At 43.0% G+C, this 22,937-nt stretch overlaps 1 protein-coding gene across 2 annotated transcripts in view; it reads right to left on the minus strand.

The window, feature by feature from the left end:
- Nucleotides 1-665: 665 nt before the first annotated feature.
- The window catches only part of LOC124139605, a 29,069-nt gene continuing 6,797 nt past the window's right edge, over nucleotides 666-22,937 (minus strand). Inside the window, exons 2-13 of one of the 2 annotated variants that reach the window (XM_048388100.1) lie at nucleotides 21,968-22,076; nucleotides 21,165-21,262; nucleotides 19,098-19,262; nucleotides 16,748-16,903; nucleotides 15,342-15,388; nucleotides 14,454-14,492; nucleotides 12,626-12,654; nucleotides 10,754-10,807; nucleotides 9,962-10,095; nucleotides 4,046-4,307; nucleotides 1,726-1,972; nucleotides 666-1,192 (exon numbers count right to left, since the gene is read on the minus strand). In XM_048388100.1, the coding sequence (XP_048244057.1) occupies nucleotides 1,099-1,192; nucleotides 1,726-1,972; nucleotides 4,046-4,307; nucleotides 9,962-10,095; nucleotides 10,754-10,807; nucleotides 12,626-12,654; nucleotides 14,454-14,492; nucleotides 15,342-15,388; nucleotides 16,748-16,903; nucleotides 19,098-19,262; nucleotides 21,165-21,262; nucleotides 21,968-22,076 (1,434 nt within the window). In that variant the 3' untranslated portion in view covers nucleotides 666-1,098. Of the gene's footprint in view, nucleotides 1,193-1,725; nucleotides 1,973-4,045; nucleotides 4,308-9,961; nucleotides 10,096-10,753; nucleotides 10,808-12,625; nucleotides 12,655-14,453; nucleotides 14,493-15,341; nucleotides 15,389-16,747; nucleotides 16,904-19,067; nucleotides 19,263-21,164; nucleotides 21,263-21,967; nucleotides 22,077-22,937 lie in introns of both variants that reach the window. The other variant, XM_048388099.1, reaches the window with a different exon arrangement.

A 22,937-nucleotide genomic window follows, 5' to 3' on the forward strand; every position in this document is an offset into this window, starting at 1 on the left:
ACCTGCGATAAGGATCGATTCCCTACTTCTGTCACTTTGATTAATCCCAACACTATTTCTGTCACCTCGGATAAGGATCGATTCCCTACTTCTGTCACCTTGATTAATCCCAACACTATTTCTGTCACATCGGATAAGGATAATTATATTCCCTACTTCTGTCCCCTGGATTAATCCGAACACTATTTCTGTCACATCGGATAAGGATAATTATATTTCCTACTTCTCTCACCTGGATTAATCCGAACACTATTTCTGTCACATCGGATAAGGATAATTATATTCTCTTCTTCTGTCATCTGGATTAATCCGAACACTATTTCTGTCACATCGGATAAGGATAATTATATTTCCTACTTCTCTCACCTGGATTAATCCGAACACTATTTCTATCACCTCGGATAACTGGTTTGTCTTTTTGTTTGTTTGTTGTTTGACGCAGCACTCAGCAATATTCCACCCATATGACGGCGGTCTAAATAATCCAGTCTGGCCCAGACATTCCAGTGGCAGACATCATGAGCATCGTTCTACGCAAATGAGATATGATGTAAATGCATCAACCAAGTCAGCGAGTCTGACCACCCGGTCCCGTTAAACGCCTCTTACGACAAGCATAGTCAGTCGCCTTTTCACCTGGGATAAAGATATATTCCCAACTTCTGTTACCTGTGTCAATCTACTTTATTCCACAAGGATGAGTTGAAACCCCTAACTTGAAGGCTCTGATAATAACAAAACACACCACACAGCAATGCATTCATAGCTGACGAATATCTTAAATTAACATCACAGTTATCTAGAGAGTTTGAATCTGTATTGTGTATTCCGTCAGATCCGAGTGTTTAGGCCCATTGTATTATTGTTTGAGAACTTCAAGAAATATTTCTTTCTCTTTGAGGCAGAGCCACGCATCTTCAGGAGACCACAACAATTTTTCTCAGGACATCTAGTATGTGTAATAAGCAATATTTGTTCTGCTAGAACCAAAGGATCTTTTTTCAGTATATACTGGAACCCTGCATTTAAGAAAAAGGTGAGTTAGGACGCATGGTCAAGGTATACTAGTTACTCTTCAGTCTTAACACAGAATCCCCCTCACATGTCGGAGTGATGCTCTCGATAGAACGCCACCGCCTCCTCGTAGAGCATTTCGCTCATCAAGTAGCTGTCCGTGGAGATGGTATTGGATCTGGAAATAGAGCCCAAGATTATATATTTATGCTTTTTGTGCTGTGTGGCAGTAGATATAGTTGGAGGGTAATTGTTAGTTGCCTCACGTGAAGCACTCGTACAACATTAAGGTTCTACTACACTAAATCAGAACCAGTTGTGACTGTGCCGTTTTTGTAGCAGATCCAGAGATATCTGGAGGCTGTGATTGGATGATTTTGTGTAAGATTTATATGTCTTTTAAATGTACATCCATTGAAATATACAACGATTTTTCTTCTTGTACCGAGCAGGACTTTCACGTCATATTGTTTGATTTGCGCCTGGTGAGGTGCAAAACTTGTATTGTTCTCGTAAGGCAGTATATTATGAATTAATTAAAGATGAAATATATATATATATACGCAACCTGCTCGTTCTCCAGTATACGTTACATGAAGCAAATGTTTTAATCTCTGATCCATGAACTTTGATTTGCCTGACAGACAAGATAAACAAAAACATCATACATGGAAATAATAAAAGCAGGCAAACAAATAAATAAAGCAATACCTTCGGCCATCGATAAAGACGACATCGAGTACGTCTGCATCTCCTAAGGTTGTGACCTTCCTAACCTGACCCGGAAGGAAATGCGCGCTGTCGCTGTCAACGAGTGCCAGGATGTAGCTGTCGACCTTGAACTTGATCATCTTGGAGAAGGTTCCATAGATGTGGATGGACATCTGTTCCCCGCACTGACCATCCTCCCATGTCACGGTGTACCTCTGCTGACGTCCTATCTGTTTGTTTACTCTACCTGGAAAGGTAAAAGTATTTGTGTATCGACCACCATTTCGTTCGTGGCACAACAAAACAATCACAAAATCCAATCCAATCAGGTACATTTTTCTGGTGACCTACCCAGTCTATACGCCCCGAGGTGTCTCGTGACCTACCCAGTCTATACACCCCGAGGTTTCTGGTGACCTACCCAGTCAATACACCCCGAGGTGTCTGGTGACCTACCCAGTCTATACACCCCGAGGTGTCTGGTGACCTACCCAGTCTGTACAACCCGATGTTTCTGGTGACCTACCCAGTCTGTACAACCCCAGGTGTCTGGTGACCTACCCAGTCTATACACCCCGATGTTTCTGGTGACCTACCCAGTCAATACATCCCGAGGTGTCTCGTGACCTACCCAGTCAATACACCCCGAGGTGTCTGGTGACCTACCCAGTCAATACACCCCGAGGTGTCTGGTGACCTACCCAGTCTATACACCCCGAGGTGTCTGGTGACCCACCCAGCTGTACACCCCTAGGTGTCTGGTGACCTACCCAGTCAATACAGCCCGAGGTGTCTGGTGTCTGGTGTCTGGTGACCTACCCAGTCAATACACCCCGAGGTGTCTGGTGACCTACCCAGTCTATACACCCCGAGGTGTCTGGTGACCTACCCAGTCTGTACACCCCGAGGTGTCTGGTGACCTACCCAGTCTATACACCCCGAGGTGTCTGGTGACCTACCCAGTCTATACACCCCGAGGTGTCTGGTGACCTACCCAGTCTATACACTCCGAGGTGTCTGGTGACCTACTCAGTCAATACACCCCGAGGTGTCTGGTGACCTACCCAGTCTGTACACCCCGAGGTGTCTGGTGACCTACCCAGTCTATACACCCCGAGGTGTCTGGTGACCTACCCAGTCAATACAGCCCGAGGTGTCTGGTGACCTACCCAGTCAATACACCCCGAGGTGTCTGGTGACCTACCCAGTCTGTACACCCCGAGGTGTCTGGTGACCTACTCAGTCAATACACCCCGAGGTGTCTGGTGACCTACCCAGTCTGTTCATCACTGACTCCGCGGAGATCCTGTTTAAAATGGTCTTCAGCAACCAATGCTGAAGCGGCTAACGGGATCGGGTGGTCAGGCTCGGTGACTTGGTTGGTGCATGTCATAGTGTCCTAATTGCTTTGATTGATGCTCATGATGTGAATCACTGGATTTTCTGATTCAAACTCGATTATTTACAGATCGTTGTGATAAAGCTGTCATATTGCAGAGTGCGGCGTTAAACAACAAACAAACAAACTATACACCACTGACATGTCTCTGGTGACCTACCCAGTCTGTACACCCCTGACTCATCTCTGATGACCTACCCAGTCTGTACACCCCTGACTCGTCTCTGGTGACCTACCCAGTCTGTACACCCCTGACTCATCTCTGATGACCTACCCAGTCTGTACACCCATGACGTGTGTCTGATGACCTACCCAGTCTGTACACCCCTGACTCGTCTCTGATGACCTACCCAGTCTGTACACCCCTGACTCATCTCTGATGACCTACCCAGTCTGTACACCCATGACGTGTGTCTGGTGACCTACCCTGTCTGTACACCCCTGACTCGTCTCTGGTGACCTACCCAGTCTGTACACCCCTGACTCGTCTCTGGTGACCAACCCAGTCTGTACACCCCTGACTCGTCTCTGGTGACCTACCCAGTCTGTACACCCCTGACTCGTCTCTGATGACCTAGCCAGTCTGTACACCCCTGACTCGTGTCTGATGACCTACCCAGTCTGTACACCCCTGACTAGTCTCTGGTGACCTACCCAGTCTGTACACCCCTGACTCGTCTCTGGTGACCTACCCAGTCTGTACACCCCTGAGGTGTGTCTGGTGACCTACCCAGTCTGTACACCCCTGACTCGTCTCCTGGTGACCTACCCAGTCTGTACACCCCTGACTCGTCTCTGATGACCTTCCCAGTCTGTACACCCCTGACTCGTCTCTGGTGACCTACCCAGTCTGTACACCCCTGACTCGTCTCTGGTGACCTACCCAGTCTGTACACCCCTGAGGTGTGTCTGGTGACCTACCCAGTCTGTACACCCCTGACTCGTCTCTGATGACGGCCTCCATCCCCTCCCAGTCTTTCTCTCGCTGTTGAATGTCCTCCACGTCCTTGAGATGTTTCACCCGGTTCCTTGCAGGATACACGTTGTGTCTGGGAACGTCTGACTCCTGGTCGTCATAGAACCTCACATTCACGTAATGTCTCTGAACGCCAATCACCAGCCCTGGTGCGTAGAGCCAGTGATATATGGGATGTCGAGCCAAAACGTATCGCCCATACTCTTTCTAAAGATCATAAAATATCACAATGTCATTGTCGAGCCAAAACGTATTGCCCATACACTTTCTAAAGATCATAAAATATCATAATGTCTTTGTTGAAGAATGTTTTTCATATTTTTGTCAGACATATATGTACAAATTTGCATGTTTGTTTGTTGTTTAACGCCGCACTCAGCAGTATTCCAGCTATATGACGGCGGTCTGTAAATAATAAAGTCTGGACCAGACAATCCAGTGATTGGCATCATGAGCATCAATCCACGCAATTGGGATAAGATAACATGGATCCATGGGAGAGTCACAGAGAGGAAAGCCCCAAGTCCTATTTGGTGGTTATCTTCACACTAAGAACTCACGACAGTAGGAACCGTGATGAGGAATGCTACAGAGCATAACCATGCCCCTGAGGATAGCCAGAAGGTCCGGTTTATGAGCACCCCTACTCCCCCAGAACAAGATCCAGGACACGTGGGTTGACGCAATGGACAACACACCAGATGTACCAAGAGCTGTCGCCTTCAACGACTACATCGTCACTACCTGGGTCGACCACGGAGCACGATTCCCCCTACCACTGTGGAACCATCACGGTACAACAGGTCCCAGGACGAACAACAACCTGGAAGGCTTTCATAACCGACTCAACCGAGGTCTCCCTCACCGACATCCCAACATCTACCGATTTGTGGCGGTAGTCAGGAAGGTGGAACAGGCAGTTAAGGTTTTACAGCTCGTCTTTGGAGCAGCTCCAAGAGGCAGGAAGAGAGTTACAGAGAGGTGGAGAACCGTCTCTGCCGCCTGAAGGACGAGTTGAATAGAGAGGCGAAATCCCCAATGCAGTTTCTGGATGCGGTTGGCCATCTCCTCAGGCCGGGATAAAGAGTGAATTGAACATTTGAGATGAAATTTATCATAATGTATTATGAATTTTGAAAAATGAACATTTTATTATAATGTATCATGAATTTTGAAAAATGAACATTTTATTATAATGTATTATGAATTTTGAAAAATGAACATTTTGTTATAATGTATCATGAATTTTGAAAAATGAACATTTTATCATAATGTATTATGAATTTTGAAAAATGAACATTTTGTTATAATGTATCATGAATTTTGAAAAATGAACATTTTATTATAATGTATTATGAATTTTGAATAATATCGTAATCTATTCGTGTTTCTTGGGTTGTCTCATTGTATGAGATAGGTAACAGACTAGGGGTTAGCATAGCCATGGACCGTGAACTTTGTTGTCTTAAGCTGTAGGGGAAATGGGATGTAGGGGTTTTGGGAGGTTACCATTGGGATATGATGACATGCATTAACCAGGTAAGCGAGCCTGACCACCCGATCCCGTTAGTCGCCTCTTACGACAAGCATAGTCGCCTCCTACGGCAAGCATTGGTTGTTGAAGACCTATTCTACCCCGGATCTTGACGGGTCTCAAATTTGCATGTCCTGGATTTATGTATGGTATTATGCTCACTCGAGAATCGCCGTGGATGATTGTTGCATTATAACTGTAGTTATACCAAATATACCACTCAACTTTTGATAGGGATAATTAGATATGTAAAAAACTTTAAATAAAATGTCAATTTACACTTGATACCAGTTTTGTGTATCATTGAAATGCAGATGAAAATCAGATGCAGATCAATAGATAAGTGAGTGAGTGAGTGAGTGAGTGAGTGAGTATGATTTAAAGCCGCTTTTAATAGTATTCCAGCAATTTCACGGCGGAGAACACAAAAAATGGGTTTCACACATTGTACCAATGTGGGGAATCGAACCTTGGTCTTCGGCGTGAAGAGCGAACGCTTTAACCACTAGGCTACCCCAACGCCCTGTAATATATATGACAGTAACGGAACTCACTCAGAAGTTGCTGATGATTTCAACAAATTTCAATTTCAATGTTATAATATACTCACACGCAAAAGAAACGCAAGTGGTTTTAAGCAAATAGGTAACAAACACGGAACCATAAATTGATACGAGTTTTAGCATGTAGTGAAGCCTGATGGTGTTATCAATATTTTTGGTTGCATTTTGGAAGCCCCGAGTAAAAACGCAACATAAAAAACGAATCGCCAAAACGCACCATTTCAATGAATATGTGGGTATCATGCACCCATTTCTCGCGGAATCGAAAATGCACGAACTGTCACGAACTGTAGTTGGTATAAAACTGTGGCCGATTCTTGGACCTTTGTCAACAATGACACGCCTTACTCAAATTCAGAGAAACCAGGCTATCGGACGTTTGGAAGCTGGAGAGTCTGTCCAAGATGTTGCCCGTCATTTCAACGTTAACATAACCACAATTTACCGTCTCCTGCATCGATACAATGCTAGACAGACCACAGATGACCTTCCTCGGAGCGGTCGCCCTAGGGTCACCACACCTCGACAAGATCGGTAGATTACCCGTCAACATCGACATCCGTTCCTAACTGCAAGGGAAAGTGCTCGACAGACCATAGGAACACATAATCGACACATTAGCCGGGACACTGTGATCCGACGTCTCCGTTCCAACAACCTCAGATGTCGCCGACCAGCACGTCGTCCTGTTCTCCAAACACGGCATCGACAAGCACGACTTCAGTGGGCACAGGGTCATCACAGTTGGTGTCATCGTGAGTGGAGGCGTGTCATCTCCCATGCAGACGGAAGAGTCAGAATTTGGCGGCGTCGAGGTGGTCGTTTCGCTGACAGAAAGGTTGTGGAAAGGGATCCATGGGGTGGACCTAGCGTCATGATATGGGCAGGGATTGGACTTAATGCGAGACTTGGACCAATGTGCTTTCTGAATGTTGGTCAAGGTCGGGGACACGGCGTCACTGCTCAGCGGTATATCGACCAAGTGATCAGACCCCACGTTGTTCCATTTTTTGCACAACATCAACAACACATTTTCCAGCAGGACAACGCTTGTCCCAATGTTGCCAGAGCTACCATGGCCTTTCTGCAACAACACATCATCCGTGTTCTACCGTGGCCAGCCCTCAGCCCTGATCTGAACCCCATCGAACACTTGTGGGATGAGGTTCAGAGGCGTCTGCACAATGTGCGCCCAGTCCCTACAACTGCCGATGAACTTCGCACCGCTGCTCTGGATGTGTGCAGGAGGATCCCTAGGGCCTTCACAAATCGTCTGATCCACTCAATGTACAGGAGATGTATGGCAGTGATCAATGTTAATGGTGGTCACACCAGGTATTGACTGACATTTGGGGTATTGACTCGAAACTGTAAGCCCTTAACATTTGGAAAAATCAATTATGTCAACTGCCTTTTAATCCATTAAACTGTCTTCAGTCAATTTTTTTTGTCAATCTTGCCCTATTAGTATTTCTTGTCTTTACTATTGAAAATAAATAACATGTATACTGCATACTCGACTTGCGTTTCTTTTGCGTGTGAGTATATTGTTAAATTATTAACGTGAAAACGTTTACCGTAGATGTAAAAATGCGGCATGGTCTTTGTAGACGTTTAAAAATGGCAGACCTCGAAGATCGCAAGATAAGACTCATAGCGCTAAGGGATACATAACAGACAGTCTTTTGGAATTAGTGAGTGAGTGTGGTTTTACGCCGCATTTATCAATTTTACAGCAATATCACGGCGGGGGACACCAGAAATGGGCTTGACACTTTGTACCCATGTGGGGAATCGAACCCGGGCTTTCGTCGTGACGAGCAAACGCTTTATATCCAAGAATTAACGAGTGAGGGGAGGTTAGATGAGCACACTGTTTGCAATCGGTTAGAATTAAAACCCTGCGTCAGGCCGTTGCGCTACGCCGTGTTCACGGACGAATCGAGGCTCCTTCTGGGCGACCGATGAAGATCCGGGTTACAAGGAATGGGAACATCCGGGTACTGCCTTGGTCAGATAAACGTCCGAACCTAACCCCATCTATGACGCAACGCGTGTCGTCGCCTTAAGCGCCTCAACAAACTGTACTATCTCTTTACAAATGACGACCGCCTCCGTGGTCTAGTGGTAGAGCGTCCGCCCGGAGAGCGGAAGGTCCGGGGTTCGATCCCCGGTCGCGTCATACCAATAGACGTTAAAAGATGGTACTTGTTGTTACCCTGTCTGGCGCTCGCCATTAAGGGGCTAAAACAAGGACTGGTCAGCTCGGTGTCAGTATACTGTGTCTGAGTGGGGTATTCATGTTAAACTGCGGCATGGTATCTCAGTGAGCTAGCTCTATAAATCGGCATCAGTCCGGAATAGTACAAGCAGCCACACAAACACACACACGTACATGCACGTCGCTATATAAGTGCAATAATCTTGGACGCGACGTTAAACCCCATTTCACCTCACCTTTACAAATGACATAGAATCCGTTAAGATCCGGGGTAGAATTGGTCTTCAGCAACACATACTTACCATAAAATGCGACCATGTTTGTCGTAAGAAGCGACTAAGGGGATCGGGTGGTCAGGCTCGCTGACTTGGTTAATGCATGTCATCTTATCCCAATTGCTTAGATCGATGCTCATGATGTCAGTCACTGGATTGTCTGGTTCAGACTCAATAATTTACAGACCGCCGTCATATAACTGGAATATTGCTGAGTGCGGTGTTAAACAAACAAACAATCAAACAGAGGACATGGGTACAATGTGCCTATTCCTGTTTTCCCGACAGTGATATTGCCGGAATATGGTTGAAGGTGGGTTAAACCATTCACAGAAGAATGGCAACAGTCAGGTTTTCGTTCCGTCCATCTTTGCGTCATGGGACCGCCTCCGCGGTCTAGTGGTAGAGCGTCCGCCCGCAGAGAGGAAGGTCGGGTATTCGAGCCCCGACCGCGTCATACCAAAAGACGTTCAAAGATGGTACTTGTTGTTACCCTGTCTGGCGCTCGACACTGAGGGGCTAAAAACAAGGACTGGTCGCCTCGGAGTCAGTATACTGTGTCTGAGTGGGTATTCTTGTTAAACTGCGGTATGGTACCCGAGTGGGCTATCACTACAAAATCCGTATTAATCCGAGCAGCTACGCACGCACACACACACGTTTCAATACCCATATCAAAGTTAGAAGAATTTGAATATGCTGAATATTGGACATATATCCCCCACCCCCTCTCCCCATTCCCCGAAAGCAAACAAATCTAAACAAAAAGGGTGACACGGGTGGCCCAGTCGTCTGAGGCGCCGCGATTCGCTGTGCAGAGTTGCGTCCCTTGGGCACGCCAGAAACTATGGTTTTGGGTTCGAATCCCGGTTCGCCCCGATTATGTTTCTAGGTTTGTCAGCACCATGCCCGTGCTCGTGGGTTTCACAGAAGTGGTAAACGTCTGAGACCTGCATCACTTCGGGCTTTCCTCCCACATTTAGCTGACACGCCGTGATATGACGGGAACACTGTTAAAACCGACGTTAAACTAACTCACTCACTCAAAACATTTGCGCCGAAGACCTTAATTCGATTCCCAACATACCGCATGAGTACACTGCCATGATATGCTGAAATACTTCTAAAAGCGATTAAACCCGATAAAAAACGGCGTTTAACCCAACTCACTCACTCACTAAACAAAAAAAGTGACTTTGGTGACAAATGATGGAGAAAATCGTTTATGATCTTTGTGAAAATAGTTCCAACATTAGGCTACACATTACCGTGGTTGTAGTCGAAGGATCGCCAAGGTATCCTCTCACAGGGTGAATGTCCTCATCAGTGACAACCTCTATTCGTCCAGGGAAATCCTGAATGACGCTATAGATTTTCCTTCCTTCTTTATGTTGTATCCTTCCTGGAAATATAATAATACAGTAAACTACGGTTATAACGAACACGCTTATAACGAACTGACGGATATAACGAACTAACTTTTTAGTCCCAACTATTTGCTGTAGTTATGCTGTATATATGCTTATAACGAACTACGGTTATAACGAACTAAAAATAGTAGTCCTTTTGAGTTCGTTATAACCGTAGTTTACTGTATATAATATTTTGTTTGTTTGTTTAATGCCGCACTCAGCAATATTCCAGCTCTATGACGGCGGTTAATATAAAATAACATTAACTCTGGAACGTATATAGTAAGTGTTTTCTGCAATTGACTTGCAACATTTCTACTGGACTCGAAATGTTACAACTGAATACTCTCACACTTTTATTATTTTTTGGTTTTATTAATTTTCTCCTGAGAAATGCTCGTCACAAGGTGGGAAGCTACATTTAAGAATTTTTTCTTCTTCAAAATGTTATCTGAATATATTTTCTTTTCCCTTCAGTTTTGAAAATTTATAGACTACATGCATATTTGTTTTTGTGATTAATAAGATACCCACTTTACTTTTTAAGGGTGGGAAGAATTTTTTTGCCTGAAAGCATTTTCCATGTCCCGAATGTCGTTTTGGTGACACGACTTTTGAGAAATCTCGTTCCAAACTATCATCACTCACCTCTGTAGTACCATCCATCTTCCTCACAACGAGCTAGAACCTCCATGCCGCTCACTGGGTAACAGGTAAAACGTATGTTTGAAATACATAAATGTATTTGCCTGTTGTGCGGTTTTCAGTACACCTGTCATACGCTACGTTAAGTGAGTGAGTATTGTTTTACGCCGCTTTTAGCAATATTCCAGCAATATCACGGCGGGGGGCACCAGAAATGGGCTTCACACTTTGTACCCATGTCGGGAATCGAACCCGGGTCTTCGTCGTGACGAGCGAACGCTTTAACCACTAGGCTACCCGACCGCCCGCTACGTTAAGGTAAGCTGGTGTTTCAATAAGGGTCAGACCATTTCATATTCGTGTGGTTTGTGGTGTGTGTGTGTGGTGCTTCAAACTGTTGAGAATATCAAGTGGCAGGTCCCTAAGTTAAGAATTGACTCTAATGTTTTGCGTTTATCAAGATATTAACGTAAAAACGGTGTGTACACTGTAAGTCCCTCAGTGGGCATGGGCGTGGGCGTGGGCGTGGGCGTGGGCGTGGGCGTGGGCTAATCATGTTTCCATAGACTTTACTCATTATGTTATCTCAGTTTAGTTTTTAAGGTACAAGACAATTATTTAAGCATTGACTTTGGTATGTTTTGTATTTACGGAAGTTTAAACGTAAACATCAGTAAACGTAAACGCAAAACATATATTGAAGTAAATTCTTATGAATAAATAAGTGAACAATAATAATTTCAGAGACTGCTTATTTAATCAGGAAGACAAAAGAACCGTAGATCATGATACGAAACCAATGACATCGTTCAGCGCACTAATGCAACACAAGCCAACCCACTCTGATCAGCCAATCAGGAAACAGTAGTCCGCTAGTGGGCGTGGTCTACTTTAATTTCGGTTTATTGAAGCAATAAACGCATATTGATTTCTTCGTGAGCAATTGACATGTAATCACTTTATGTCCCAATGAAACAAGAACAAGGATAATGTGTACGTTACTATAAAAAACCTGATGAAAATATCGGTGAATGTCACCCTAACCGTAGGCTGAGCCAACCTCGTGACCCTGTAGGGTCTATTGTTAAATCGTGGCCCCTCATGTAAAATAAATAATAATAATAATTAAAAAAAAATATCCCTATGAAAAACAACAACAACAACAACAAAAAGAACCGTAGGCTACATGCTGTACGAATGTATCAACCTGTCTCTCATCCTCTCCGTCCTCACATATGTCTCTCCACCCTCATATCTTGTTACTTTGATTCATATAATTTCATATAATTCATATCATTCATATCATTTCATATGTCATATAATCTTTCCATTCATATAATTTTTACAGCTATTTTACCCTTCATTCTCTTGCATTGACGTTTGATAGTTACTCTTCAATGAATTGTGATTCAGTATTAAAATATTCACTTTAAAAGCATTTAACATACCGTATTCGACGTAATAAGCGCCCAGGGTGCTCTATTACAAATAGGGGGCTCTTATCAGAATATTATTTGGTGGAAAAAACCGAGTTGAAAGATAAATTTCGTGGTTTATGCTGACAGCCTGAAATGTTTATGTACGACAGATATATTTTTTCCAGAATTTAATTGCCCATAATTAAGGGTGCATATAACACACGATTGCGTATTATACGCGAATAAATAAGTCTTGTGTACATTGATCAATCGGCAGGGGTTCTAATTGGGATTGTTCACTAGCTAATATGTTAGCAATTATCGCCATGGGCGCTTATTAAAGCGGGGCGTTTATTACGTCGAATACGGTAATGCGAATCTCAGGAACGTTTGGGTCTTGTTGTGTATTAATGAGAAGTTCTTGTTAATATTTGGATTTTATAATCTGGATACATACCCACTTCATTGTTTGGTGATTGAAACTCGCTGAAAAAAAGTAGCAAAGTAACAATGATGAATGACATACACTTCGCAGACCGACACTTACATAGATACGCCAGATACGTACATAGGCACAGCACATATACATAAACAGAGGCACTGACACAGAAACCTAAAAAACACACACACTTCTAAGATACAGACAGTTCACAGACACGACACAGACACAGACGCAGACACAGATACAGATACATACACAGATTCTTTACAAACACGACACATATACGTACAGATACTTTACAGACACGACGCAGACACAGATACAGATACGTACACAGATACTTTACAAACACGACACAGATACGTACAGATACTTTACAGACACGACGCAGACACAGATACAGATACGTACACAGATACTTTACAAACACGACACAGATACGTACAGATACTTTACAGACACGACGCAGACACAGATACAGATACGTACACAGATACTTTACAAACACGACACAGATACGTACAGATACTTTACAGACACGACGCAGACACAGATACAGATACGTACACAGATACTTTACAAACACGACACAGATACGTACAGATACTTTACAGACACGACACAGACGCAGACACAGATACAGATACGTACACAGATACTTTACAGACACGACACAGACGCAGACACAGATACGTAAACATACACTTTACAGATACGGACAGACAGACATGTGCCAGACATAGACACCCGGACTATGCTTCACATCCGACCACAATTAAGACAAGTTTCATTCACTACAGCAATCCGATGGCCATCTAGTGGTCACTCTCCTCGCGCCATGGATGCCGTGAAACGTGCCGCTTTACCCTCGTCCATTGGACGTGATAAAGTTGATACATTTGTTTGTTTGTATGTTTGTTGTTTAACACCGCACTCAGCAATATTACATGCATAGAATAGAGTATTATCGATCATGAATCGAAGAATCACTTAATTTACATGTATATATTTATGTGGCATTTATCAGTTAATGATGAGGGATCAACTATTTCGATATTTTTGAAATTTATGCAAAGAATAATTTTGCCTCATGCTTTACATCTCCACCCCACAACCCCCCACCCCAACACCTCCAATCCCCTCCCTAAAAAAACAACAAACAAAAATACAACAAATAATATAATAATAAGATGGAGAATAACCAATCAGTTAAAAAAACATATGTTATAGGGCAGAAACACTGACATGAATACCCCCTACTGTACCTTCGGGGTGCCTGTAATACGTTTCATAATCCAAAAGCGAAATTGATACAACATATCCAATTTCTTTAAAAAACGTATTCAATCAACTGAAAATAATCAGTATTATACGATACACCACTACAGCGCATTGATCATTCATGTCTGTTTATTTAACGGACAAGATTCGCTAATTATACTGTTTTGTGCTTTAACTACGTAGAGTAAGCCAAGATTGTGTTTGTTTGTTTGTTTGTTTGTTTGTTGTTAACATTATTCCAGCTATAAAACGGCGGTCTGTAAATAATCGAGTCTGGACAAGACAACCCATTGAGTGACATCATGAGCATCGACCCACGCAATTGGGATACGATGACATGCATCAACCAAGTCAGCGAGTCTGACCATCCGATCCCTTTAGTCACCTCTTACGACAAGCATAGTCGCCTTTTAAGACAATGAATGTAGACGACTCAAATGCCGAATAGGTCTTCAGCTACCCATGCTTGCCGTAAAAGGCGTCTATGCTCGTCGCTGACTTGGTTGACGCATGTCCAGCATCCATATTGAAACATTATTATAAACTTTAACAGAATACATACTTGTTATCGTCGTCATGGTTATTGTCAGCTGCGTGGCTCCTGTAAACATAGTATGTTATGAGGAAGTGCCATACAATATACACTCTTCAAAAAAAGAAACGCACAGGTAGTATGTTGTTCATTGTGGCCTTATGTGACATGACAATGAACAGTTTTCAATGCCTTTGTACAACGACAACATGTGACTGTCGAGGTCCAAACTGTCATATTTGTATCTATGATATTAAATTAAATATGTCGACTTTAATAGGTACAATAAATTTCTAAAAATCTACCTGTGCGTTTCTTTTTTTGAAGAGTGTACATTTAACAAAATGTTCAAACAAGACGACACAACACACAATCTAAAGAATGGCTACATCAACAAATACACAAACAGACTGAATAACATGACCTTTTGACACAAAGGTGTCTTAAAAGCCTTAATAAGCTGGAAAAAACATACGTTTTCTCTTAAATTTCATACGTTTTTTCTTGTTTTCCCCAGTTCGTGTCTGTATCATCACAGCGACTGGGAATCCCATGGGAAAATAGTAATCAGCATTATGTTATATTTTGTTGTTGAGTTGTTGGTTTACTGTTTTACGCGGTTGCTGAAGACCTTTTCTACCCCGTATCTTCACGGGGGCGGTCGGGTAGCCTAGTGGTTAAAGCGTTCGCTCGTCACGCCGAAGACCCGGGTTCGAATCCCGACATGGGTACAATGTGAAGCCCATTTCTGGTGTCCCCCGCCGTGATATTGCTGGAATATTGCTAAAAGCGGCGTAAAAGCAAACTCACTCACCGCATCTTCACGGGCCAGGCGGATAAGTAACGCATATCAGCACTGAAGGCTGTGCATGACGTCTTAGATCAATGGTTCACCAAGCACCATGAAATAATACTTACACCAGGTTAACGACGATTTTGATGAAATCTTTTCTGCGGACTTTATGCTGAAATATGACAGGTAGACTTAAAGGTGTAATGTAGGGAATACTGCAAGGGACGCTTTCTCGACTTTTGAAGAAAAGTACAACAAGCAAACAGTTCGATAAGGATCGGACTTAACACATGGAAATAAGATATCGCGTTCTTGTGATTTCGTGTTTAGTCGCATGATTTCACAAGGCGAAATTTACATCATGTACGCATTCACGCGTTCTCGTCCATTGAAGAAAAATACAGTCTTCTCAAAACGCGATAACGCGAGATTAAGACAATTTGGTCAAATTTCACACACTTGACATTTTCAACTGCTTAGAAAAGTCGCACATGTCGAGAACGCGACAATGTCCTTTCAGTATTCCATACTAATGGCCAAACATGCAAAGATATCTGAAACATTTACGAAAGGTGATAAATGTACAAAAACTCTCGCAATTTACAAAATGAAGCCATAGGGTGTTCCTTATACAGTAACTGTCTGCCTTCAATGTGTGTGCATTTTAATGTTGTATTAATAGTGTAATAAGCATTCCACCGCCAACGGTTAGAGGCAACGATCCATTCGTGACCAACTCGTGTTATTCCGGGACAAGCCGAATCTTCTTGCAGGCTACGGAAAGGGGCGAGTGGTGACGAATGGCAACGATCGTTTCGAAAATCTAGGCGCTTGAATATGACGTTCGAGTCATCGGTAGAAAGGTTGCTGAATAAATGTAAAAAGTGATTAATACAAGCTATTTTATTTGGATTATATTTCGATACTGCATAACAGTAGTGCAGATAAAGTGCAAAACATAGGAAATGTTAGGATGATGATACAAACATGGAAGTTGATATCATATATATTTTTTTACTCTTACTGGCTTATACCATGACAAAAAAAACGTTAGCCATCCGAAAATCCAGATTGACCGCCACATTTTCTAGATGGCCGCCGTTTATCACATTCATTTTCTATTTGTGTCAGAGAAATTTATAATAATCATAACAATAACAACAACAACAACAACAACAACCACAACAATAATAATAATAATCATCATCATCATCATCATCGTAATAATAATCATAATAATGATTAAGCGAAAACCCTTTCCTTATCCAAATAGAAACCTCTGCATAAAGCATGGTCGATTGTACGATTCCGACTATATCACGAGCATGTGTTTTTGAATCACTATAGAGTCAAAATTGAGTCAAAATAGGGCATTGCATCGGATATAATTTTTGTCACTGAATTATCCGATTTTGTGTTTTCATTAAATTTGTGCTTCTTTCATCATTTGGACATTAACACCTGTTATCTGCTCCACAATAAGTCAAAAGCTAATCGATGATTCCATATATAAGTACATATATGTGAATACCTTTTTGTGTGCTCCTTGCAGACTGATGTAGTAGAGACACGTGTCCTTGACCCGTACATACTGTCGTCCCGCCAAGCATCGGACGAAGTGAAAGTAGAGCCCTCTACTTTTTGGTTCCCCCTCTACGCGAGCTAGGTGATTGGATAGTTCCTTAAACTGCAGGTTGTTATGAAAATAGTTAAATTTCAGCTACATGTAAAGAATTGAGAAAAAGCTCGGATACATTTTCTTAAGGGCAGATTGTGTAGTAGGGGAAATAGTTCTTAGGCAGTGGACCTGCTCATAGGTAAAAGGGGGGCGGTCGGGTAGCCTACTGGTTAAAGCGTTCACTCGTCACGCCGAAAACCCGGGTTCGATTCCCGACATGGGTACAATGTGTGAAGCCCATTTCTGGTGTCCCCCGCCGTGATATTGCTGGAATATTGCTAAAAGCGGCGTAAAGCCATAATCACTCACTCACTCATAGGTAAAAGTTCATCAGAAGATCCAAATCAAACCTTTTGCCCCAAATTCAGACGGGCCAAAGAAAGTTTTGTTTTTATTTGTTTGTTTGTTGTTTAACGACGCACTTAGCAATATTCCACCTATATGACGGCGGTCTGTAATAATCAATCTGGACCGGACAACCCAGTGATTGACATAATAAGCATCGACCTACGCAATTGGGATACATTGACATGCATGAACAAAGTCAGCGAGCCTGACCACCCGATTCCGTCGTCTCTTACGAAGATCATTGTGGCATTTCTATGACAAGCATGGGTTGCTGAAGACCTATTCTCTACCCGGATCTGCACGGGCCCCACAGAAAGTATACACCCATGTTTGGTGGTGGCTAAAAATGAAACAAACCAATGCTTCATCGTTGGGGATGTTGTTTGTTTGTTTGTTGTTTAACGCCGCCGCAATATTTTAGATATATGACGGCGGTCTGTAAATAATCGAGTCTGAACCAGACAATCCAGGGAATGACGCCATGAGCATCGATCCACGCAATTGGGAGACGATGACATGCATCAACCAAGTCAGTGAGCCTGACCACCCGATCCCGTTAGTCGCCTCTTACGACAAGCATAGTCGCCTGTTACGGCAAGCATTGGTTGCTGAAGACCTATTCTACCCCGGATCTTCACGGGTCCGTTGGGGATGTATTTGATACGGTTATCACAGTTTTGTTTTGGACATTAGGTTTCGGCGACTGATTACAGGCTAGTTTCGATAACGTTTGTAATTTTTTAAGTCAAATCCAATTTTCTTGTGTATACTTTCTTTTGCCTGACGACCGCCTCCGTGGTCTTGTGGTAGAGCGTCCGCCCGGAGAGCGGAAGGTTCGGGGTTCAATACCCGACCGCGTCATACCAAAAGACGTTAAAAGATGGTACTTGTTGTTACCCTGTCTGGCGCTCGGCATTAAGGGGCTAAAACAAGGACTGGTCGGCTCGGAGTCAGTATGCTGTGTCTGAGTGGGGTATTAATGTTAAACTGCGGCATGATATCTCAGTGAGCTAGCACTATAAATCGGCACCAGTCCGGAATAGTACAAGCAGCCACACACACATACACACACGTGCATCCACGTCGCTATATAAGTGCAATAATCTTGGACGCGACGTTTAACCCAATTTCACCTCACCTTTTGCCGGACAGTTTATCTCATGTTATACGTTCAACAGTTGTTAATGATAGAAAGAAAGGTTTTGTCAAGTCACGGAACATGTCCGATAACAATTATATCAAGTCACAGCTTTCATACAATTTGCCATTTCAACGGACTCTGTCATTTCCTGGTGAATCTGAAAGCTTAATGTTGAAACATCAACAATGACACCTACCAGTCATGCCTACAGAAGAATGAGTCTTAACCAGTGAACAGAATATTGTTCGAACTCGTATTTTTTAGATTGTTTGCAAAGCAATCAGTGGTATTCGAACTAATATATCCGTAATATACACATGAATTGACCCTAGCAACACAGCATGTATTGGCATTAATATGTATGGATTGCTGTTAGTGACATTCTGGAGTTCCCGCGATCTCGACCTTTGGAGAGAACGCGAAATTTGGACAAACACGAGTAAATGAAAGGTAGTTTTCTCGAGATTTCGTGTTTTTGTTACTATTTGAAAAGTCGAGAATTCGAATTTCACATCATGTCCACATGACGCTTTAGCGTGGCCTCTACTTTTTATAACATGAAGTAATTTAAGTAACATGTCCTTTCAACATTAAAACCAATTTCGTAGTTTTTGCATCTTTAGCTCGTTCACAAAGATCGAGATCGCTATAGGCCACCAGAAGATCATGTCCCTTACAGTATACCATAGAGGAATAAATTTGTATAGGATTCACATGAACGAAAGGCTCTTCATCAGGGAGGTCCAGGTGTATGGAGATGACGGCAGGATGGAGGCTGGACATTCTGGGAACACTCTTCACCGTGCACGTGGTCGTCGGACCCTTGTAAAACAACTCTCCATGTCCCGGATGTACGCGTGACAAGGGACACCACACCTCCTGTACAAAGGGATAATATAGAAATTTATATTATTTTTTTCAGCGTTCTTAGTATATGACGGCGACATGTAAATAACGGAGTGTTTGTTAGGGCGACTAAGGGGATCGGGTGGTCAGTCTCGCTGACTTAGCTGAGGGGCGGTCGGGTAGCCTAGTGGTTAAAGCGTTCGCTCGTCACGCCGAAGACCCGGGTTCGATTCCCGACATGGGTACAATGTGTGAAGCCCATTTCTGGTGTCCCCCCGCCGTAATATTGCTTGAATATTGCTAAAAACGGCGTAAAACCATACTCACTCACTCACTGACTTAGCTGATGCTTGGCATTGTATCCCAATTGCGTGGATCGATGCTCATGATCACTGGACCGTCTCTATCCAGTATCGATTATTCACATATTTGTCATATAGCTGGAATATTGCTGAGTGCGGCGTTAAACAACAAACAAATCTAATTATCAGGGTTGCCGAACACATATCAAACAACTCCACGCTACCAACTGTGACGGTATCAAATGAGGTGGGGTTAGGTGAAATGGGGTTTAACGTCGCGTCCAAGATTATTGCACTTATATAGCGACGTGCATACACGTAAGTGTGTATGGCTGCTTGTGCTAGTCCGGACTAATGCCGATTGTTATAGTTTTATAGTCATGCCTCAGTTTAACATGAATACCTCACTCAGACACAGTATACTGACTCCGAGCCCTTAGTGCCGGAGGGGCTGTCGGGTAGCCTAGTGGTCAAAGCGTTCGCTCGTCACGCCGAAGACCCGGGTTCGATTCCCGACATGGGTACAATGTGTGAAGCCCATTTCTGGTGTCCCCCGCCGTGATATTGCTGGAATATTGCTAAACGCGGCGTAAAACCATACTCACTCTCACTCACTCACTTAATGCCGGATGCCAGACAGGGTAACAACAAGTACCATCTTTTGACGTCATTTAGAATGATGGGATCGAACCCCGGACCTTCCTCTCTCCGGGCGGCCGCTCTACCACTAGACCACGGAGACGGTCGGTATCAAATGAAATTTGTTACGTTAAAATATTTATTATATACCTCAGAGTGAAAGACTGAGTTTTCTGAAGTTGAGAAGTTATATTTTATTTGCAGTGAACATAACACTTGATATTACACTGCAGTGAACATAACACTTTGACGGAACTATTGTCATACAATAGTTACCTCCCCTTAAATTGTCTCCCTTTATCGTAAGTGTCTGACCCGTTCACAAACTGTTGACTTCTTTTTTACGTAAGTTCCACTTTGACAAGGCAAAATAATGAAAGATGATCATTTACTGAATTAATATCACTTCTTGCCGTTTGTTATTCTCTCGAAAATGTTTCGTTACAAACTGTAAATTTCTCACTTAACTCGTCAATCGAGACTGTTCGTTTCACAAAGCGCTATTTTTGTTACTTGACCAGCGTGTATTCTTTCGCTTCCAACAGCGGTCTCCTAGTTTTCAAGAATATTTTTGGTTAAAGCTGAATTTGTATATAATCATATTAATCAAACGTATGATACAGAATTTTCGTAACCCTAAATATCTTTTGATACTATTGTTTATATATTTTTTTAGATTTTGGAAACACGAAACTACTTTTTAAGTCGCAAATACAAGGGGCTGTGAACCGTCCCTGTGTTTTAGGTAGGGAGAACTTACGTTTCAATGTTTTATTATTTAACTACACGAAAAGTATATAATAAATAGGATATTCCATGTGTCGGGTGAAATATCATGTTTTTCTCATCTCGTGACAGGGAAAAAGAAGATATTTCCTTCCCCCCAGTCACTCAATGAGAGAAACATGATATTTCACCCGACACATGGAATATCCTCAATATATGGATTATTGTTCAGTCGATATAACACTTAGTTCAGGGATAATGTACGTACTGTTCTACACGGCCTCGTTATACGGCTGCTCAGATAGATGTCCCACGGGATCCTCATTGCGGCTCTCGGCATCCTTGGACAGCAGCAGGGCACCGCTCCTAATACATTTTAAACACATGCTTTGGCGAGGACAGAATTATTAAAGGGGTATTAATCTATTCTCCCTCTCTAAGGCTTAACCATACACTTAGACCCCGCTTAAACCAGTACCGACCAATGTACAGTCTACTTATGTACAGTCATTTATGTTGCGCTTAATCCAGACGAGAAAGGTTGCACAAAGCGCTGCAAGGAAGAACAATGAAAATTAATTTCAATGAAATATTACGCATTGGAGATAAATTTAAAAAAATGCAAAAGTAGATAAATATGAGGTTTTCAATACTGCTATAGCAGCTATCAAACATGTTTTGATGAGAAAATGTTGAACAGACCACACTAACCCCCCCCCCCCCCCCCCCCCCCCCCCCCCACACACACACACACACACACACACACAAACACACACACACCACCACCACCACCCCCAGACCCGGTCTACATCAGTACAGACCAGGGGCGGTCGGGTAGCCTAGTGGTTAAAGCGTTCGCTCGTCACGCCTAAGACCCGGGTTCGATTCCCGACATGGATACAATGTGTGAAGACCATTTATGGTGTCCACTGCCGTGATATTGTTGGAATATTGCTAAAAGCGGCATAAAACCATACTCATTCACTCAGTACAGACCACCCCCACCTGCCTATATCAGTACAGACCACAACCCCCACCTGCCTACATCAGTACAGACCACTCTATACTCACCGACCCCACCCCACCATCTTCGTCCACAATGATGTCCGCATCCCACAGCTAGAGGGACTTTTCGCTTCCATAAGATGCCCCGAGTAGGTATATGGTGAACTTTGTAGACCTGTAAAACAGTAAAACCCCGTTAGACCAGAACACGTGAAGTCCCCGTGCGAATTTGGAATGTGTACCGTGTGTATACGATTGATGGGATATTACCATACAAATCCTTCCAGGAATCGTTCATCCAGAAATATTTCGTACATGTAAGGACAAAAACCATGATGTAAGATAAGTTCCCTTTTTGGCCCGCTGGAAAAGTCATATTTTAATGTTTTGGAAAACTTTGTGATAATGCTATTTTAAAATGAAATCATCAGACATGTTCAAATGATTGGTAGTTAATCTTTATTCTTTCTAACACTTTCAAGGTTTTACTTTCGGCATGTTCAAGTACACAACGATTTTTCCATTTCAAGGAAACAAACTGACAATGAGCCAGTCCGATTTTTGTATTTTACCACATTTTTGTTCTCTCCTTTTTATCTGGTGTGGTCGGGTAGCCTAGTGGTTAAAGCGTTCGCTCGTCACGCCTAAGACCCGGGTTCGATTCCCGACATGGGTACAATGTGGGAAGCCCATTTTGGGCGTCCCCCGCCGTGATATTGCTGGAATATTGCTAAAAGCGGCGTAAAACCATACTCATTCACTCACTCTCCTTTATCTTCTCTCCGAAGAAAATAAGCTTGGTCAAAGACTTGCTTATGTTCAAATAGTTATAAAAATGCTTCACGAAATACTTCAAATTCAGCCTTTTCAACACGTTTTAGTCTTACATTAAGTTTTTTTTTGCTATGTGCAGACCCCGTGAGCCCAATAGGCCCCCTCGCCATACTTTGTCTTGAGCACATTTGTCCTAAGATACGACATAATTTTTAATTTTGCTCAGTAATAATTGCCGAGGCGAAAACAAGAATGAGTGCAC

The sequence above is a fragment of the Haliotis rufescens genome, unplaced genomic scaffold (assembly GCF_023055435.1).
Source record: "Haliotis rufescens isolate VD_foot unplaced genomic scaffold, xgHalRufe1.0.p SCAF_7, whole genome shotgun sequence".
Lineage (NCBI taxonomy): Eukaryota > Metazoa > Mollusca > Gastropoda > Lepetellida > Haliotidae > Haliotis > Haliotis rufescens.